The sequence below is a fragment of the Heptranchias perlo genome, chromosome 1 (assembly GCF_035084215.1).
Source record: "Heptranchias perlo isolate sHepPer1 chromosome 1, sHepPer1.hap1, whole genome shotgun sequence".
NCBI lineage: Eukaryota > Metazoa > Chordata > Chondrichthyes > Hexanchiformes > Hexanchidae > Heptranchias > Heptranchias perlo.
The window spans coordinates 179,652,124-179,671,313 of NC_090325.1; the positions used below are offsets into that span (position 1 = coordinate 179,652,124).

The 19,190-nt window shown below is 42.7% G+C and overlaps 1 protein-coding gene across 3 annotated transcripts in view; it reads left to right on the forward strand.

The window, feature by feature from the left end:
* Nucleotides 1-19,190, forward strand: part of sclt1 (sodium channel and clathrin linker 1) — an 89,137-nt gene that overhangs the window by 50,352 nt on the left and 19,595 nt on the right. For all 3 annotated transcript variants that reach the window (XM_067994301.1, XM_067994314.1, XM_067994309.1), the window contains exons 17-19: nt 12,265-12,410; nt 13,818-14,010; nt 17,229-17,425. In XM_067994301.1, coding sequence (XP_067850402.1) covers nt 12,265-12,410; nt 13,818-14,010; nt 17,229-17,425 — 536 coding nt within the window. The remainder of the gene's footprint in view (nt 1-12,264; nt 12,411-13,817; nt 14,011-17,228; nt 17,426-19,190) is intronic.

Here is a 19,190-nt window from a genome sequence, read left to right on the forward strand (position 1 = left end):
TACATTTTTTTAAATCTTGTGTTCCTGTAATATGCTCTTGTAATATATACTCACTGTTTGATTCCCTTGTTATCAACCATGAATTGCCATTCTGACTTGCAACGGTTATTGTCATTATTAATTTTATACTGTGAGTCTCATTAAGCAGCAACTCAGTGACTGTTTGTGGTAGATATGTTGGCGATAAGATAACTTCTACAAACTTATGTTGCTCTGTCTTGTTCCTGGCTCTCCTCTCCTTTTGTGTGTTTTTCTGTGGTGTGTGTCTCTCTCTCTCTCTCTCTCTCTCTGTGCCTCTGTGTGCACGTCTCTCTCTCCTTCTGTTCGTCACTTTGTCTTGGTATCTCTTTGTCTTTGTATTTGTGTGTTTCTCTTTCTCTCCCTCCCTCTGTCTGTCTCTCACATTTTATCTTTCTCAGATTTCAGATCACTGTTACTAAATTATATGTCACCTTCATGAAATTACTGTCCTAATCTGAACAATTTCTGGCATCCATTATTATTCCTCGTGTGTAGCTTCCACTAGCAGCCGTGACCCTCATTGTGACTCCATCCATTTTCTCAGTAGAAGTTGTCACAGCTAAAATAGGTTGTTGTGAAATGTATTTGGACCACAACCAACAAATCAGAGCAAAGTTACATCGAGTTACATCGAAACTACAGCACAGAAACAGGCCATTCGGCCCAATTGGTCTATGCCAGCGTTTATGCTCCACATGAGCCTCCTCCCTCCCTACTTCATCTAACCCTATCAGCATGTCCTTCTATTCCTTTCTCCCTCATGTGCTTATCTAGCTTCCCTTTAAATGCATCTATGCTACTTGCCTCAACTACTCCTTGTGGTGGCGAGTTCCACATTCTCACCGCTCTTTGGGTAAAGAAGTTTCTCCTGAATTATCTTTGGATTTATTAGTGACAATTTTACATTTATGACCCCTAGTTTTGGGCTTCCCCACAAGTGGAAACATTTTCTCTACGTCTACCCTATCAAACCCTTTCATTATCTTAAAGACCTCTATCAGGTCGCCCCTCAGCCTTCTCTTTCCTAGAGAAAAAAGCCACAGCCTGTTCAGCCATTCCTGATAAGTATATCCTCTCAATTCTGGTACCATCCTTGTGAATCTATTTTGCACCCTCTCCAATGCCTATATATCCTTTCTATAATATGGAGACCAGAACTGTGCACAGTACTCCAAGTGTGGTCTAACTAAGGTTCTATACAAGTTTAACATAACTTCTGTGCTTTTCAATTCTATCCCTCTAGAAATGAGCCCCAGTGCTTGATTTACCTTTTTTATGGTCTTATTAACCTACATCGCTACTTTTAGTGATTTGTGTATCTGTACCCCTGAAACCCTTTGCTTCTCTATCCCATTTAGACTTATTATCCAGGCAGTAAGCGGCCTCTTTATTCTCACCTCACACTTATCTATATTGAAATTCATTTGCCAATTACACGCCCATTGTGCAAGTCGTCTTGCATTTTGATGCATTCTTCCTTTTGTATTAACTACACCCCTCAATTTGGTGTCATCTGCAAATTTTGAAATTGTACTTCCGATTCACGAATCCAAATCGTTAGTGTAAATTGTGAACAACGGTGGTCCCAGCACCGATCCCTGTGGAACACTACTTCCCACCTTTTGCCAGTCTGCGTAGCTACCCTTAACCCCTACTCTCCGTTTTCTGTTTTGTAGTCAGCTTGCTATCCAATCTGCTCCCTGTCCCCTGACTCCACATGCTCTGACCTTAGTCATGAGTCTACAATGCGGTACCTTATGAAGGCGTTTTGAAAATCCAAATATATTACTTCTACTACATTAACCTTGTCTACTCTTTCTGTTACTTCTTCAAAGAATTCAATAAGGTTGGTCAAGCATGACTTTCCCTTCTGAAATCCGTGCCGACTATTCCTTATTATATTTTCGTTCTCTAGATGTTTTTCGATTGCATTTTTGAGTAAAGATCCCATTATCTTTCCTACCACTGATGAGTTAGCAGGTCTATAGTTCCCTGGGCTTGAACTACCTCCCTTTTTAAATATAGGAATAACATTAGTTGTCTGCCAGTCTTTTGGCACTATTCCCTTTTCTAATGAATTTTTATACATACGTAATAGTGCCTCTGCTAGCTCCTCCCTATTTAACATTTGTGGATGCAATCCATCTGGACCAGGGGTTTTATCCTCTCTAAGTTTGATTAGTTTATCAATTATCTCCTCCTTTCTATCTTAAGTGTTTTAAATCTTTTTTGATCTCGTCTTCTAATATCCTGCCCATCTTGTTAGTCTCCCTGGTAAATTCTGAGGCAAAATAACTTCAATATTTCTGCCATTTCGGTGTCATTACTTGTGAGTTATCTTATGCATCCCTTAGTGGCCTTATCCCTATTATGATTTTTCTTTTGTTATTTATTATTTATGTGTAGAATACTTTACTGTTTCTTTTAATATTCCTTGACAATTTAATCTCGTAATTCCTCTTTGTCTTCCAAATGTTTTTTTCTTAACCTCTTTCCTAACCTCTTTGTAGTCCCTTTTGGCATCTTCTCCTTTATTGTCTATGTACTTAGAGTGTGCCTTTTCCTTTAGTTTCAATTTTACCCTTATCTCTTTATTCATCCATGGTTTTTCATTATTGGCTACTTTATTCTTGCTCTTTAGAGGACTATATTTTTCCTGAACTCGACTGATCACCGTTTTAAATATTTCCCACTGCTGTGTATCTCTTTGTTAATTTTTTTTCCAGTTTACCTTCCCTAGTTCCATTCTCTGTAGTCATAGCACATCTAATTGAGAATGGTAGCAGTCATGAACATCTCCCTCCTCAACCATGGTGGAGCCCAGTACTAGAGACAAGCCTGAAGTGTTTGCAAGTGTCTTCAACTGAAAGTGCCAAGTGGATAATCTTACGCGGCCTCCTCCCAAGGTTCCCGCCATGATAGGTGCCAGTGTCCAGTCAATTCAGTTCACTCCATGTGACATTAAAAAGCAGCTAAGTGCAGTGAACACAAAAGCTGTGTGCCCTGACAACATCCAGGCAGTAAAAGATCTTGCATTTATATATCTCCTTTCATGACCTAGGGTCATCCTAAAGTGCTTTACAGCCAATTAAGTACTTTTAGAAGTGTAGTCACTGATGTAATGTAGGAAACCCTGCAGTCAATTTGCAGACAGCAAGGTCCCACAAACACCAATGAGGTAATGACCAGATAATCTGTATTAGTGATGTTGGTTGAAGGATAAATATTGGCTAGTCCCCTGCACTTCTTCGAATAGTGCCATGGAATCTTTTATGTCCCCCCCGAGAGTATGAAAAGAGAGTATGAAAAGAAACTTGCAAGGGATATCAAAACCAATACGAAGAACTTTTATAGTTATATTAGGAAAAAGAGGGTGGTCAGGAGCAGTGTTGGCCCCTTTAAAAGTGAAAGTGGGGATATTGCCATTGACAATGGGGAAATGGCGGACATGTTGAATAATTACTTTTGCGTCAGTATTTACAGTAGAAAAAGAGGATAGCATGCCAGAAATCCCAAGAAAACTAATATCGGGGACAGGGACTCAATAAAATTAACATAAGTAGAATAACAGTAATGAAGAAAATAATAGCACTAAAGAGTGACAAATCCCCAGGACCAGATGGTTTCCATCCCAGGGTTTTAAAGGAAGTAGGTGAGCTCATTGCAGATGCCCTAACTATAATCTTTCAAAGTTCTCTAGGTTCAGGAACTGTCCCTCTAGATTGGAAAATTGCACATGTCATCTGCTTTTTAAGAAAGGAGAGAGAGGGAAACCAGGTAATTGTAGACCAGTTAGCCTAACATCTGTTGTGGGGAAAATGCTGGAGTCTATAATTAAGGATAGGGTGACTGAACACCCTGAGAATTTTCAGTTAATCAGGGAGAGCCAGCATGGATTTGTGAAAGGCAGGTCGTGCCTGACAAACCTGATTGAATTTTTTGAAGAGGTGACTAAAGTAGTGGACAGGGTATTGTCAATGGATGTTATTTATATGGACTTCCAGAAGGCATTTGATAAAGTCCCACATAAGAGACTGTTAGCTAAGATAGAAGCCCATGGAATCGAGGGAAAAGTACGGACTTGGTTAGGAAGTTGGCTGAGCGAAAGGCGACAGAGAGTAGGGATAATGAGTAGGTACTCACATTGGCAGGATGTGACTAGTGGAGTCCCACAGGGATCTGTCTTGGGGCCTCAATCACAATATTTATTAACGACTTAGATGAAGGCATAGAAAGTCTCATATCTAAGTTTGCCGATGACACAAAGAATGATGGCATTGTAAGTAGTGTAGATGAAAACATAAAATTACAAAGCGATATTGATAGATTAGGTGAATGGGCAAAACTGTGGCAAATGGAATTCAGTGTAGGCAAATGTGAGGTCATCCACTTTGGACCAAAAAAGGATAGAACAGGGTACTTTCTAAATGGTAAAAAGTTAAAAACAGTGGATGTCCAAAGGGACTTAGGGGTTTAGGTACATAGATCATTGAAGTGTCATGAACAGGTGCAGAAAATAATCAATAAGGCTAATGGAATTTTTTTTATTCTTTCATGGGATGTGGGCGTCGCTGGCAAGGCCAGCATTTATTGCCCATCCCTAATTGCCCTTGAGAAGGTGGTGGTGAGCCGTCTTCTTGAACCGCTGCAATCCGTGTGGTGAAGGTTCTCCCACAGTGCTGTTAGGAAGGGCGTTCCAGGATTTTGACCCAGTGACGATAAAGGAATGGTGATATATTTCCAAGTCAGCATGGTGTGTGACTTGTAGGGGAACGTGCAGGTGGTGTTGTTCCCATGTGCCTGCTGCCCTTGTCCTTCTAGGTGTAGAGATCGCAGGTTTGGGAGGTGCTGGTGAAGAAGCCTTGGCGAGTTGCTGCAGTGCATCCTGTGGATGATACACACTGCAGCCGCAGTGCGCCGGTGGTGAAGGGAATGAATGTTTATGGTGGTGGATGGGGTGCCAATCAAGCGGGCTGCTTTGTCCTGGATGGTGTCGAGCTTCTTGAGTGCTGTTGGAGCTGCACTCATCCAGGTAAGTGGAGAGTATTCCATCACACTCCTGACTTGTGCCTTGTAGATGGTGGAAAAGCTTTGGGGAGTCAGGAGGTGAGTCACTTTCCTCAGAATACCCAGCCTCTGACCTGCTCTTGTTGCTACAGTATTTATGTGGCTGGTCCAGTTAAGTTTCTGGTCAATGTTGACCCCCAGGATGTTGACTGTGGGGGATTCGGTGATGGTAATGCCATTGAATGAATGTCAAGGGGTGGTGGTTAGACTCTCTCTTGTTGGAGATGGTCATTGCCTGGCACTTGTCTGACGCGAATGTTACTTGCCACTTATCAGCCCAAGCCTGGATGTTGTCCAGGTCTTGCTGCATGCGGGCACGGACTGCTTCATTATCTGAGGGTTTGCGAATGCAACTGAACACTGTGCAATCATCTGCGAACATCCCCATTTCTGACCTTATGATGGAGGGAAGGTCATTGATGAAGCAGCTGAAGATGGTTGGGCCTCGGACACTGCCCTGAGGAACTCCTGCAGCATTGTCCTAGGACTGAGATGATTGGCCTCCAACAACCACTACCATCTTCCTTTGTGCTAGATATGACTCCAGCCACTGGAGAGTTTTCCCCCTGATTCCCATTGACTTCAATTTTACTAGGGCTCCTTGGTGCCGCACTCGTTCAAATGCTGCCTTGATGTCAAGAGCAGTCACTTTCACCTCACTTCTGGAATTCAGCTCTTTTGTCCATGTTTGGATCTAGGCTGTAATGAGGTCTGGAGCCGAGTGGTCCTGGTGGAACCCAAACTGAGCATCGGTGAGCAGGTTATTGGTGAGTAAGTGCCACTTGATAGCACTGTCGACGACACCTTCCATCACTTTGCTGATGATTGAGAGTAGGCTGAAGGGGCGGTATTTGGCCGGATTGGATTTGTCCTGCTTTTTGTGGACAGGACATACCTGGGCTTTTTTCCACATTGTCGGGTAGATGCTACTGTTGTAGCTGTAATGGAACAGTTTGGGTAGAGGCGCTGCTAGTTCTGGAGCACATGTCTTCAGCACTACAGCCAGGATGTTGTCAGGGCCATAGCCTTTGCTGTATCCAGTGCACTCAGCCGTTTCTTGATATCACGTGGAGTGAATCGAATTTTCTGAAGACTGGCTTCTGTGATGGTGGGGATATCGGGAGGAGGCCGAGATGTATCATTCACTCGGCACTTCTGGCTGAAGATGGTTGCAAACGCTTCAGCCTTGACTTTTGCACTGACGTGCTGGACTCTGCCATCATTGAGGATGGGGATGTTTACAGAGCCTCCTCCTCCCGTTAGTTGTTTAATTGTCCACCACCATTCGCGACTGGATGTGGCAGGACTGCAGAGCTTTGATCTGATCCGTTGGTTGTGGAATCGTTTAGCTCTGCCTATAGCATGTTGCTTCCGCTGTTTAGCATGCATGTAGTCCTGAGTTGTAGCTTCACCAGGTTGGCACCTCAATTTTAGGTGCTGCAACAGGCATGCTCTTCTACACTCCTCATTCAACCAGGGTTGATCCCCTGACTTGTTGGTAATGGTAGAATGAGGAAGATGCCAGGCCATGAGGTTACATATTGTGCTGGAATACAATTTTGCTGCTGCTGATGGCCCACAGTGCCTCATGGATGCCCAGTTTTGAGCTGCTAGATCTGTTCTGAATCTATCCCATTTAGCACGGTGGTAGTGCCTCACAACACGTTGGATGGTGTCCTCAGTGCGAAGACGGGACTTCGTCTCCACGAGGACTGTGCGGTGGTCACTCCTACCAATAGTGTCATGGACAGATGCATCTGCGACAGGTAGATTGGTGAGGACAAGGTAAAGTAGGTTTTTCCCTCGTGTTGGTTCGCTCACCACCTGCCGCAGGCCCAGTCTCGCAGCTATGTCCTTCAGGACTCGGCCAGCTCGGTTAGTTGTGGTGCTACCAAGCCACTCTTGGTGATGGACATTGAAGTCCCCCACCCACAGTTCATTCTGTGCCCTTGCTACCCTCAGTGCTTCCTCCAGGTGGTGCTCAACATGGAGGACTGATTCATCTGCTGAAGGAGGACGGTAGGTGGTAATCAGCAGGAGGTTTCCTTGCCCATGTTTGACCTGATGCCATGAGATTTCATGGAGTCCGGAGTCAATGTTGAGGACTCCCACGGCCACTCCCTCCTGACTGTATATCACTGTACCGCCACCTCTGGTTGGTCTGTCCTGCCGGTGGGACAGGACATACCCAGGGATGGTGATGGAAGAATCTGGGACGTTAGCTGAAAGGTATGATTCTGTGAGTATGGCTATGTCAGGCTGTTGCTTGACTAGTCTGTGGGACAGTTCTCCCAATTTTGGCACAAGTCCCCAGATGTTCGTGAGGAGGACTTTGCAGGGTCGACTGGGCTTAGTTTGCCTTTGTTGCGTCCGGTGCCTAGTGATCCGATGCTTGGTGTTCCATCCAGTTTTATTCTTATTACGACTTTTTTTAGCGAGATTTTACAACTGCGTGGCTTGCTAGGCCATTTCAGAGGGCAATTAAGAATCAAGCACATTGCTGTGGGTCTGGAGTCACATATAGGCCAGACCGGGTAAGGACGGCAGGTTTCCTTCCCTAAAGGACAGTAGTGAACCAGATGGGTTTTTACGACAATCCGGTAGTTTCATAGCCACCATTACTGATACTAGTTTTTTTTTAATTCCAGATTTTATTTAATTAATTGAATTTAAATTCCCCAGCTGCCATGGCGGAATTTGATCTCATGACTCTGGATTATTAGTCCAGGCCTCTGGATTACTAGTCCAGTAACATAACCACTATGCTACCTTACCCAATAAGTGCCGCTTGATAGCACTGTCGACGACACCTTCCATCACTTTGCTGATGATTGAGAGTAGGCTGATGGGGCGGTAATTGGCCGGATTGGATTTGTCCTGCTTTTTGTGGACAGGACATACCTGGGCAATTTTCCACGTTGTCGGGTAGATGCAAGTGTTGTAGCTGTCCTGGACCAGTTTGGCTAGAGACGCGGCTAGTTCTGGAGCACAAGTCTTCAGCACTACAGCCGGGATGTTGTCGGGACCCATAGCCTTTGCTGTATCTGGTGCACTCAGCTGTTTCTTGATATCACGTGGAGTGAATCGAATTGGCTGAAGTCTGGCTTCTGTGATGGTGGGGATATCGAGAGGAGGCCGAAATGGATCATCCACTCGGCATTTCTGGCTGAAGATGGTTGCAAGCGCTTCAGCCTTGTCTTTTGCACTCATGTGCTGGACTCTGCCATCGCTGAGGATGGGGATATTTACAGAGCCTGCTCCTCTCGTTAGTTGTTTAATTGTCCATTCACGAATGGATGCAGCAGGACTGCAGAGCTTTGATCTGATCTATTGATTGTGGAATCGCTTTGCTCTGTCTATAGCATGCTGGCCTTTATATCTAGAGGACTAGAGTACAAGGGGGCAGAAGTTATGCTGCAGCTATACAAAACCCTGGTTGGACCGCACCTGGAGTACTGTGAGCAGTTCTGGGCACCAGACCTTCTGAAGGACATGTTGGCCTTGGAGGGAGTGCAGTGGAGGTTGACTCGAATGATACCCGGATTTCAAGGGTTAAGTTACGAGAAGAGATTACACAAATTGGGGTTGTATTCTCTCGAGTTTAGAAGGGTGATCTGATCGCAGTTTATACGATATTAAGGGGAACAGATAGGGTGGATGGAGAGAAACTATTTCCGCTGGTTGGGGATTCTAGGACTAGGGGGCACAGTCTAAAAATTAGAGCCAGACCTTTCAGGAGTGAGATTAGAAAACATTTCTACACACAAAGGGTGGTAGAAGTTTGGAACTCTCTTCTGCAAACAGCAATTGATGCTAGCTCAATTGCTAGTTTTAAATCTGAGGTCGATAGCTTTTTGGCAACCAAAGGTATTAAGGGATATGGGCCAAAGGCAGGTATATGGAGTTAGATCACAGATCTGCCATGATCTTATCAAATGGCGGAGCGGGCTCAAGGGGCTGAATGGCCTACTCCTGTTCCTATGAGAGGGCAGATGGGGCCTTGGTTTCATGTCTCATCTGAAAGACAGAGCCTCCAACAGTGCAGCACTCCCTCAGTACTGCATTGGAGTGTCAAGTCTCTGGAGTAGGACTTGAACTCATAACCTTCTGACTCAGAGGTGAGAGTGTTACCACTGAGCCAAGGCAGACACCTGTAGTGCTGAAGACCTGTGCACCAGAGCTACCTGCTCTCCTAACCAAGCCGTTCCAGTACATCTATGACACTGGCATCTACCTGACATGTGCGTTCCAACCACAAAAAACAGGGAAAATATAACTTAGACAATTATCACCCGATCAGCTTCCTCCCAATCATCAGTAAAATATTGGAAGGAGACATCAATAGTGCCATTAAGCACTATTAACCTGCTCACAAATGCTCAGTTCAGATTCTGCCAGAACCACTTAGCTCCAGACCTCATCACAGCCTTGAGCCACACATGACTGCAAGAGCTGAAAGCCAGAGGAGATGCGAGAGTAGCTTCCTTTGACATCAGGGCAGCATTCAACCAATTATGGCACCAAGAAACTTTTGCAAAACTGAAATCAATGGGGATCAAAGGTAAAACCCTCCAGTAATTAAGAGTCTTACCTGATGTAAATGAGAATGGTTGTGGTTGTTGGCGGCCACTGTAGGAGTTCCTCATGGAAACGTCCTTAGCCCACCCATCTTCAGCTGCTTCATCAATGACCTTCCCTCCATCATAAGGTGAGGAGTTGGGCTGTTTGCTAATGATTCCACAGTAGTCAACTCCATTCACAACTTCTCTGATCATGAAGCAGCCTGTGCCAGCCTACAGCAAGGCCTGGATAACATCCAAGCTTTTGCTGACTAGTGGCAGATGACATTTGCGCCATATAAGTGCCAGATAACGATCATCTCAAACAAGAGAAAGCCCAGCCATCTCCCCATGACCTTCAACAAACACCATCCCCAAGTGCCCTTGGGGTACACCATTGACTAGAAGCCGAGCTGGACCAGCCTTATCAATGTCAAAGTTACAAGAGCAGAGCTGAGACTGGTACTCCTGACCATTCAAGACCTCTCCGCCAACTACAAGGCTTAAGTCAGTTAGATGGAATACTCACCACTCTTGGATGGGTGCAGTCACAACAACACTCAAGAAGCTCAATGCCATCCAGTGCACAGCACTTGGTTTGAACCCCTGCCACTGGACTTAATATCCACTCCCTCCATTACCTGCACGCTATGGCTACAGGACGCGCTGCGGCAACTCATCAAGATTACTTTGAAGCGCCTCCCTACTCTCTGATCTCTACCATCAAGAAGGACAAGAGCAGCAATATCATGGGAACACCATCACCTTCAAGTTCCCCTCCAAGTTGCACAGCATTCTGACTTGGACATATATTATTGTTCCTTCATCGTCACTGGGTCAATAACCAGGAATTCCCTACCTAACACCGTTATAGGAGTGCCATCAGCACAAGGACTGCAGCGGTTCAAGGAGTAGACGCCCACCACCACCTTGTCAGAAATGGGCAATAACCAAAACCTTGCCAGTGTCACCCACATTCTAAGAACAAATTGTTTAAAAAGAGGCTCATTGTAGGATGGGTTCTGCGTATGTTTACTATTGGATCCTTGTCAGTTTCTAGTAATTCTTGTGTGACTTGCAGGCTTTAATTTATGGGTATCTTGTACAAATCCTCAAAGTGATTTGAATCTTCTGATATTTTGGAGCTGTATCTGAAGTAATCAAATGCTGTCAAAAAGTTGAATTCATGCATACTCATTTCCTGTTTTTGAAAAGCTTGAATGCCGTTGGCACTGAAAAGAACATGAACAACAGTAAAGACTTTGAATGCTCTGGAGGCTAGCACGTTTTTCCTCACTGTACTTTCTGCAGTACACAAAGTTTAAATAATTGAATTGATTTTTAAGTTAATGGTTCTGCAACAAGCCTTAAAAAAAAAAACGTATTTATCACCCTTCCATTTCCTCCCACAATTAAGACACTAATTATTCTGACCCTAAGATTTCTCACTGTTCTTATCCAGTTGTTTCTTTCTGTGGGTCCCATGCTCACAGTTTGCAATACAAGTTAAATCAATCAGTGAGCTACCCTTGGTGAAAACCACGAGACAAGATAATTGTCAAAGGGGAATTAGTGTGAAAGCACAGAACTACAGTGATCAAGGTGGAGCTGACTGTAAAAAATATCTAAGGACAAGAACAAGACTAATAGTAATTAAGCCACATGATGATCAATATGTGGCCAGCAGCAAGAAATGTAAGGAACATGATAAACCTGAGAGCTAAAAATCCATAAAATAGTAGTTTGAAGAATGACAGATGTTCCACACTTAATGGATAAACACTTCACACAGAGAGACACAGGTCTGTTACTGATACCACATTTTTTTTGTCAATTTGTTTACTGTCTTTAAGGCCTTGATTCCTTGCTAGGGTTCCACAGACATCTGTCACCCTCTGGTACTTTGCACAAGTGGCCACTATTAGTGTGCAAGCTCGTCAGTGAGTGTCCGGAAGTTGTTCGAACACAGAGGCATCACAGCTCAGCCTGACAGACATTGCCTGATGTCCACACACACACTTTCAGCAGGGCTTACTGACTAGCAATCAGCAGCAGGGACCCTAGCTTTTTCATTCTTTCGTCATCCTCTTCTCTCACCCCAACCCATATCACTGAAGACAATTGTAGCACTTTTTGCCAATACCTCATCTGAGATCAGTTAAGTCAGTATAGATCAAGGATTGTCTGTACGGTTCAACTACTCAATCTATAAACTCACTGAGACATCTGAGGAGCTCAATCTTTTTTTGTTGGCAGCAATCAATCTTTTCAGAAACCAGGATGTGTATCCTTTTTTAAAAACTCAAAATGTAATTCATTTTTATCATTTTATATTAAACACACAGAGACACACACACACACACATGCCTTGTCGAACAACAGTAATATTATTTGTATGTGGAATTAGACCGTTTTTCACTTTTTTCAGAAGAATTTCAATCAACAGTAGGTGGTCTAACATTTGAACCCCGTTCCATTATATTCATTGAGCACTTGCTTTCTGAAGAGACTAATTTCACCGATTAATATTTTCATTTTAAGTCTTGTGGCTTTGTTTCCTCAAAATCCCAAGTTATACAACAGACTTGAAAATTCTCACATAAAAAATCTGTTTCAGCTTTATCGAAAAGGCACAATCTCTGAAGAAGATCATAGAAAAATCGATGAACTTCACCAGCGATGCCTGAATGCAGAACGTTCAAAAGATGACCTCCAAATTAGTCTACAAGGAGCACAAAACAAAATCAGGAAACTTGAGATAAAGTAAGAGCATCTGTTCCTTTGGTATTAATGTTACAACACAATATTTCATGGCTTACAACATTTATCTGTTTCAATGCCTCTGTATTGTAAGTATTTACCAATCACATAATACATAGTTGTAGCATTAGCTCATTGAAGTGACCTTTCACTGAGAAAATTCCAATAACTCGTTCAAGAGCTTTCCCAGTCTTTGCCAATGCCCTCCTAAATCAGCCGTGAAGAGGTGCTTGTAAGCAGCCTGGGACAACTCTCGCAGTGGATTTTCTCATCCCATTGGGATGTGCTGCTCCATTGCAACATGATTGAGATTAGCTCAGCAGCATGAGGAATCGAACCTGTGCCCACACCACTCCATAGCGCAACAAACAGTAATGTTGTTTTCACATTATTATAGGCTAAATTGCTTCTCCAAAGTCTGCCTCCAGCCTTTTGCTTCTAAAGCAGTTGCATCCTTGATTGCACCTGTGTCCTCTTAAAATTCACTTTTTTGTGAGTTTTATTGATCCTTGGGATTAATAGTAATAGTGCAGAAATAACTATTTGTTATTAAATTGAAAAGTTGATCTATGTCTGTCATATCAAAATAGAATCCTAGGATTTAAGATGTGCTGCGGTTTATGGGATGGGTTTTCACTTACACTTGGACCACAGCTTGAATGTTTCTGACTGAATTAACTCTTGGACATAGCTGACACCGATCATAAACCTGCCACCAAAATGATATGTTCAAGACTGTAAATTTTTGATTGCATATATTTACTGCACAAATTAATATATGACCATTTCATTCAATCATCTGTGATTTACATAAACACACTGAACACTTGTTGTGATAACAAGTGCACAAAATATGTGGAATTATAAATAATTTCATATAACTCCTCCAATGTCTCAGCTGGTTTTAAAAAAAACAGCCTGTAACTAAGCCATACGGACCAGGAAGGCCCCAGGTTCAATTCTCTGGGCTGAGTTAACTGATTTCAGTTGAAGCAGTAATAGGAAATGGAATGATTAGCTTCAGTGCCCCAAGATTCGAAAGGGGGAAGTTAGTGGGGGTTCCCACTTCTGAGCAGTATCCTGTGATTTCTGTTTGAATAGTACATGCGTGGATGTCGGGTGAGAACAAGTGTGGGTTTGGCCATGAAGCTTCTGTGGGTTGAGTAGCGTCCAGAGACTCATTTTTGGCTCACATGTGAAGATTGGATATTTGGGTGAGGTACTGGTGTCTTTGGAACGGTACTCCATCAGAGTAAGTGCCCTCAGGAAAGAAGGGAGTGGAGTTTGTAAAATGGTCACTGACGAAATATAACTGTTATAATTTATATTCCATATCTATAGATACCCACAGAGAATATGACCAATAATTATGGCTGTTATGGTTAAGTTTCTGTTCTGTTCACTTTGTAGTTATGAGGAGGAAATGTCCCGTTGCCAAGAAATGGTCCAGAAACTGCAGAGTACTCTGGACTCTGTTCGTGGAGACTGTGACATGGTCAGTGAGGAACGATTGAAATTACAGAAAGAAAATGAACAACTTCGTAAAGAGATGGAAGAACTGAAAAAAGTTAGTCTGGACATACAAAGGAAAGCAAGGCAACAGGTATGGGAAAGTGCAAAAAAAGAAAACTGCAAATGCTGGAAATCTGAAATATTCTGGAAATACACAGCAGGTCAGTCTACATCTGTAAAGAGAAAGGACAAGTTAACATTTTGGGTGTTTATGCTTCATCAGAACTTGGGGAAAGTGTTGCAAGGCATCAAATTGATCTTAAATCTTCATGTAACGTTTAGAAAATATTTTCTAAATCTTTGGGGGCTGGGGGGAAACGTGTGATTTGTATGTTTTCCATCCTGGTCTGGGAAAACTGAGGTAAATTGTAGCACCTCTCCCCTCCAATACTGCAGCTGAAATCAGTTGAATCAGCACAAACCAGCAATTGAACCTGAAATCTTCCTGCTCCAATGGCTCAATACCATATCTCGTGCTGCATTTAGCCACTGAGCCATCCAGGGACTTTGATCTTTCAGCATCTCCTGATGCAATTTGATGCCATTACAAAAAACAAATTCCAGAAGACCTTTGTTAGAAACTGTATGGTACAATAATCTATATCTCTGTCTCTGTCTCTCTATCCAAACATTATCTCTCTCTATCCTATCTCTATCTCTCTCTTTCTCCCCTATCATAGGGAATGAAATTCGGAGGCTTCCTCCTTCCTCAGGTGAACGTTGTTCACCTGAGGAAGGAGGAAGCCTCCGAAAGCTTGTGAATTTAAAATAAAATTGCTGGACTATAACTTGGTGTTGTAAAATTGTTTACAATAGGGAATGAAAGGGATCCAGAGCTGCATGGGCATGATTTTAGCATGGAGAGGGGAATTGAGCGGGTGGGTAGATGTTCGTGTGGGAAACCCAGAAACAAATTGAGTGTGTTGCAATCTGATTGAAGGTAAGTATTTGTGCTTCTGGATTTCCCACGCGCCAGGCAGCCAGATTGACAGGCTGGCTGCCTGTCAGGAGGGAAAGGAGCCGCGAATCGGAGAGGGGGGAGGGAGGGAGGGAGAGTGAGATTGGGGGCCGTAAATCATTTATAAATGATTCAAAAGAAGAACAGAAAAGTTAAAATAGAGTATATCATTTAGAAATTGCAAGAATTAAGTTTAAACAGCAAAATTAAAGAAAAACATGAGAAAAAAAGAATAGACCGGGGAAGTCCATGTGTCATTTTTTAAAAACTGTAAGTATTTTAGTAGTTTATGCTATATTACAATAAAAACATTATTGCTAATGTCTTCAGAAAATGCTGGAAAAGCTCAGCAAGCGAGGCAGCATCTGTGGAGAAAGAAACAGAGTTAATGTTTCAGGTCGAAGACCTTTTATCAGAACTCTTCTTGGCAGTATATATAGATGATTTGGATTTGGGTACAGGGAACACAATCTTAAAATTTAAGAGATTTAATAGAAGTTTTTAAAATTATGAAGGGTCTTGATGGTGAATAGGGAGAGAATATTTTCTCTAGTAGGGGAGTTAGTGATGACAGATTATCAATGTAAAATTATTACTGAGATGTTAGTAGAAATTTATTTGTGCAGAGGGTTGCTGGAGCATGGAATGCTTTGCCAGATGGAGTGGTTGAGACAGAGACCATTGTATCTTTTAAGGAAAAATTGGATAAATATTTGAAGCAGCAGAAGATGGACGGTTATTGAGTGAGCTTTGGATTGCTCTAGTGAAGAGCCAGCACAGACGTGATGGTCTCCTTCTGTGCTTTAAACTTTTATGGCTCTAGGGACATAGACTGGTGGTACTGGCAGTAGGAGAGAGCTGGTAGACAGGAGGAGGCTCCATAGCACCATGATGCGTTCTTAATTTGAAAGGGAGCTTTTTTAAAGTTTTAAACTAGCACAGAATATTCTAGAAGTTGGGAAGGAAAGGAGCCACATTTAAGCTTTAGCCAGGTGGGTCTGTGGAGCACTGCGCTATCCACCGTATAAAAATAAATTGGGAGCTGGGAGGACTCCATCAAAGGTAAGTATATAATAAGTATAGATAGGATTCGGCTAGGTGTGTACAGAAGGAGGTAATTAAAGCTGACAAAGCAGGAAGTGCACACATTTGCAAAATTTTATCACTTTATAGATGTATACATTTTTATGGGATTATTGCAAGCACAGAAATTATTTAATACTCGTCTTCTATCTCCTGATACAGTCAGCCATCATCTTAAAAACCCCCTTAGCTGGGATGATGTTCAGCTCACAGCTCTATCTAACAAGTGAAAAAGGAAATTAGTGGCCAGAGCAGTGTTTTTTAAAAAAAAATTGAGCAATTTGATTGGTTAGTTTTTTGGCAACTATTGTTTCCCCGTTTTGGTGGGTTTAGAAAAAAAGATGAACAATTTGGTTAGGCTTTTGTGGGTTACTGGTTTGTGATTGATAGCTTTTCCTACATTTGAGCGAATCAGCATGGCTAACTTAATCATAATGCAGTGCACACTTTTCCTACTACAAGGGACATGTGCAAGCCTTTTAATTGTGTACTCTAATATAGTATGTTTGGCTTTGTGGAGCTGATTTTCCTCAGCCCAATGCTCTGTGTGCACCAGTTTCTGGACCATTTAGCAGAGTTAAAAGGGATTGTGACCCTTAGCCTGAGTACTCCTCCACCATTCACATTTGACATGCATTTCCTGGGGCATCCCTGGCATGGGTGAGAATCTCCCACTTGAAACTGGGAAGGAATGTGAATTGAATTTAAATGACACAAGAATGATGTCACAATGTCTCCCGTGCTGTTTTCTGGGGATTTTGTCCCGCGTCCGCTCAAAAAGACCGTCCAAGGAAACGGGACGTTAAAGGCTGCCGGCTACCTCTTCAGCTCAGAGAATCTCAAGGGGCTGGCAGTAACCTCCTGAGACCTCCAGAAAGTTAAGTTATATATTTTGGGGGAGCATTGCACGTTGGTTGTATCTGGCAGCAGCCAGAAGGCCTCAATTTCACCAGCAGCTAATGCTGCTCCAGCTTGCCAGGCTCCATTTGGATCCAGTGCTGATTCTTGGGTATTAGTCCCACTTGGCGTTCACCCAAAATATTTAAAGCAGCTGAAGGCAGAAAAATGGTCAGGTTAAGTCATGATCAAGTGTGGTCACCTGCATAAAGCCCATCACCCGACTTAAGCTGGGGCAAGGGGAGAGGGGGCAGGAAATCGGGCCCTTGTCTTTAATGTAGAAACGAATTCTGCGCACAAGAAAAGGCATCTGCATACTAGCAAAATTAGTGTAAAGCTTATTAACAGTCCATAAGTTTTTTTTCATCCAGGTAGCAACCCTGGAACATGAGTGTTCCCTGAAGGAACATGGATTTGAAATCCAGCTAAGGGAACTGGAGGATACCAGTCGGAATTCAACCAATGAGCTGAAACGTTTATTAATGGCACAGCAGAAAGCAGCCAGTCGGTGGAGAGATGAAGCCAGGAAACTAACTGAAGCCTTTGAGACTAAACAAAACAACCTGAAGTAAGTGAACTCTACTGTCTAGGGCCTTTGTGTTTAGGTAAATTAAGAAAAGAGATCTCTTTTGCAGAAATTGGGATTGTGATTAACGTTAAGTAATCATGTGAACAAATCTCGATTACATTTTTAAAATCTGTATTTTGTGTACTATCATTTTACAAGAGGTTGCAAGTTTTCAATACTTACCTTTTTAAACATGTTTTTAACATAAATTTGAGACTATCACACTCTCCATGACAGGCTATTTCACCTTGTTCAAAACAGTAGAACCAGAGGACTCGGCCTGCGTTTGAAGTGGGGTAAATTCAAAACTAACCCGCGGAAACAATATTTCAGTGAGCAAGTGGTCAATCTATGAAACAGGCTCGCTCGGGAGACGGTAGAAGCAGTTAGTATCGGTTCATTCAAATGCAAATTAGGTAGATTTCTTTCAGAAAATAATATTTTGGGATGCAGTATATGAGTAATTTGAGACATGACATATGGTAAGTGCACAATGTTTGGGAGGAACAGGTGACTTTGGGCCTATGGTTTCCAAAGCTTTCCAACACTGGGGTTTTCCTCGTGTCTGGGTCTGTTGCAGACTAATTGGGGGTTAAATTGGATAGGGCCCAAAACCGGGCGCGGGTATCGCGATCCACGATTAACCCACGCCCGGTGCTTCCGAGACATTCGGCCAGCCTCAGCACCTACCTGAAAGCAGCATTCCAAATCAGCATTGCCACGAGGATTGAATGACGTTTGCACTTTTCACCAGCAGGGGTAGCCCCAATCTCTTAAAGGCCTGCTGTCTCTCTGACAGCCAGCCAAAATCTCTTAAAGGTAGCCAGTACCTATTGCTAAAAATAACAGTCTGCTGTCTGCACAGAGATCAGACATCGCACACGTAAAACACGTATGCAGGTCCCGTCCCTATGTTTACAAACTGATGAGTTATGTTAAAACATTGAATAATGGTTGCGCACTACTAAATCCCACTTCCTCCAATCTGCATGCTAGACCTCACCAATCTGCTGAGCTGAGTTTGTACCAGGCCTGCGAGAGCACGTGCATCAAGGTTCTCTGCTGATGCACTAGAGGCCTTGATGCAAGAGGAGGACAAATGTTCTTACATATGTTCTTACATTCCCCATTTCCTATTTTATTGTACCATTTCAAATATTTATCCAATTGAGATGATGTTCTAGTCTTTGTCACACTAGCCACTTGATATAAAGCATTCTTTGTTTATGAAAAAAAATTCTAACGTGTCCATTCATTTTTTAGTGGTAATCCTGAGTTTATACCCCCTTTTCTCCAGCTTGTGGAAATAATTTTTCATAATTTTGATCATCTCAATTAGACATCTTCCCCTCCCCATTAATCTTCTTCGTTCCCATGGAAAAAGTCCCAATTATTCAAGCCATAACTGTAATTCTACTGATGTGTACTCTTTCCACAATTCCAATATCCTTTTTTTAATGAGGTACCCAGAACTGCATACAGCACTCCAACTGTGACATAACCAATGTTTTGTACAAATTCAATACTAATTTCCTTGCTTTTGTATTCAGTGCCCCTACATATAAATCCTGGAATCCCATTTGCTTTTTATGGCCTTTTCAAATGCATTCCCACTTTTAAAGATCTCTGTAACTGGACTCCTAGATCTTTCTGATCCTGCACTCATTGTTCGCTTCCTTTCACTGTTCTTTTCCCCAAAATTTAGTACAACACATTTCTTTGCTTCGAACTTTATTTGCCACCTATCTACCCACTCTGCTGACAT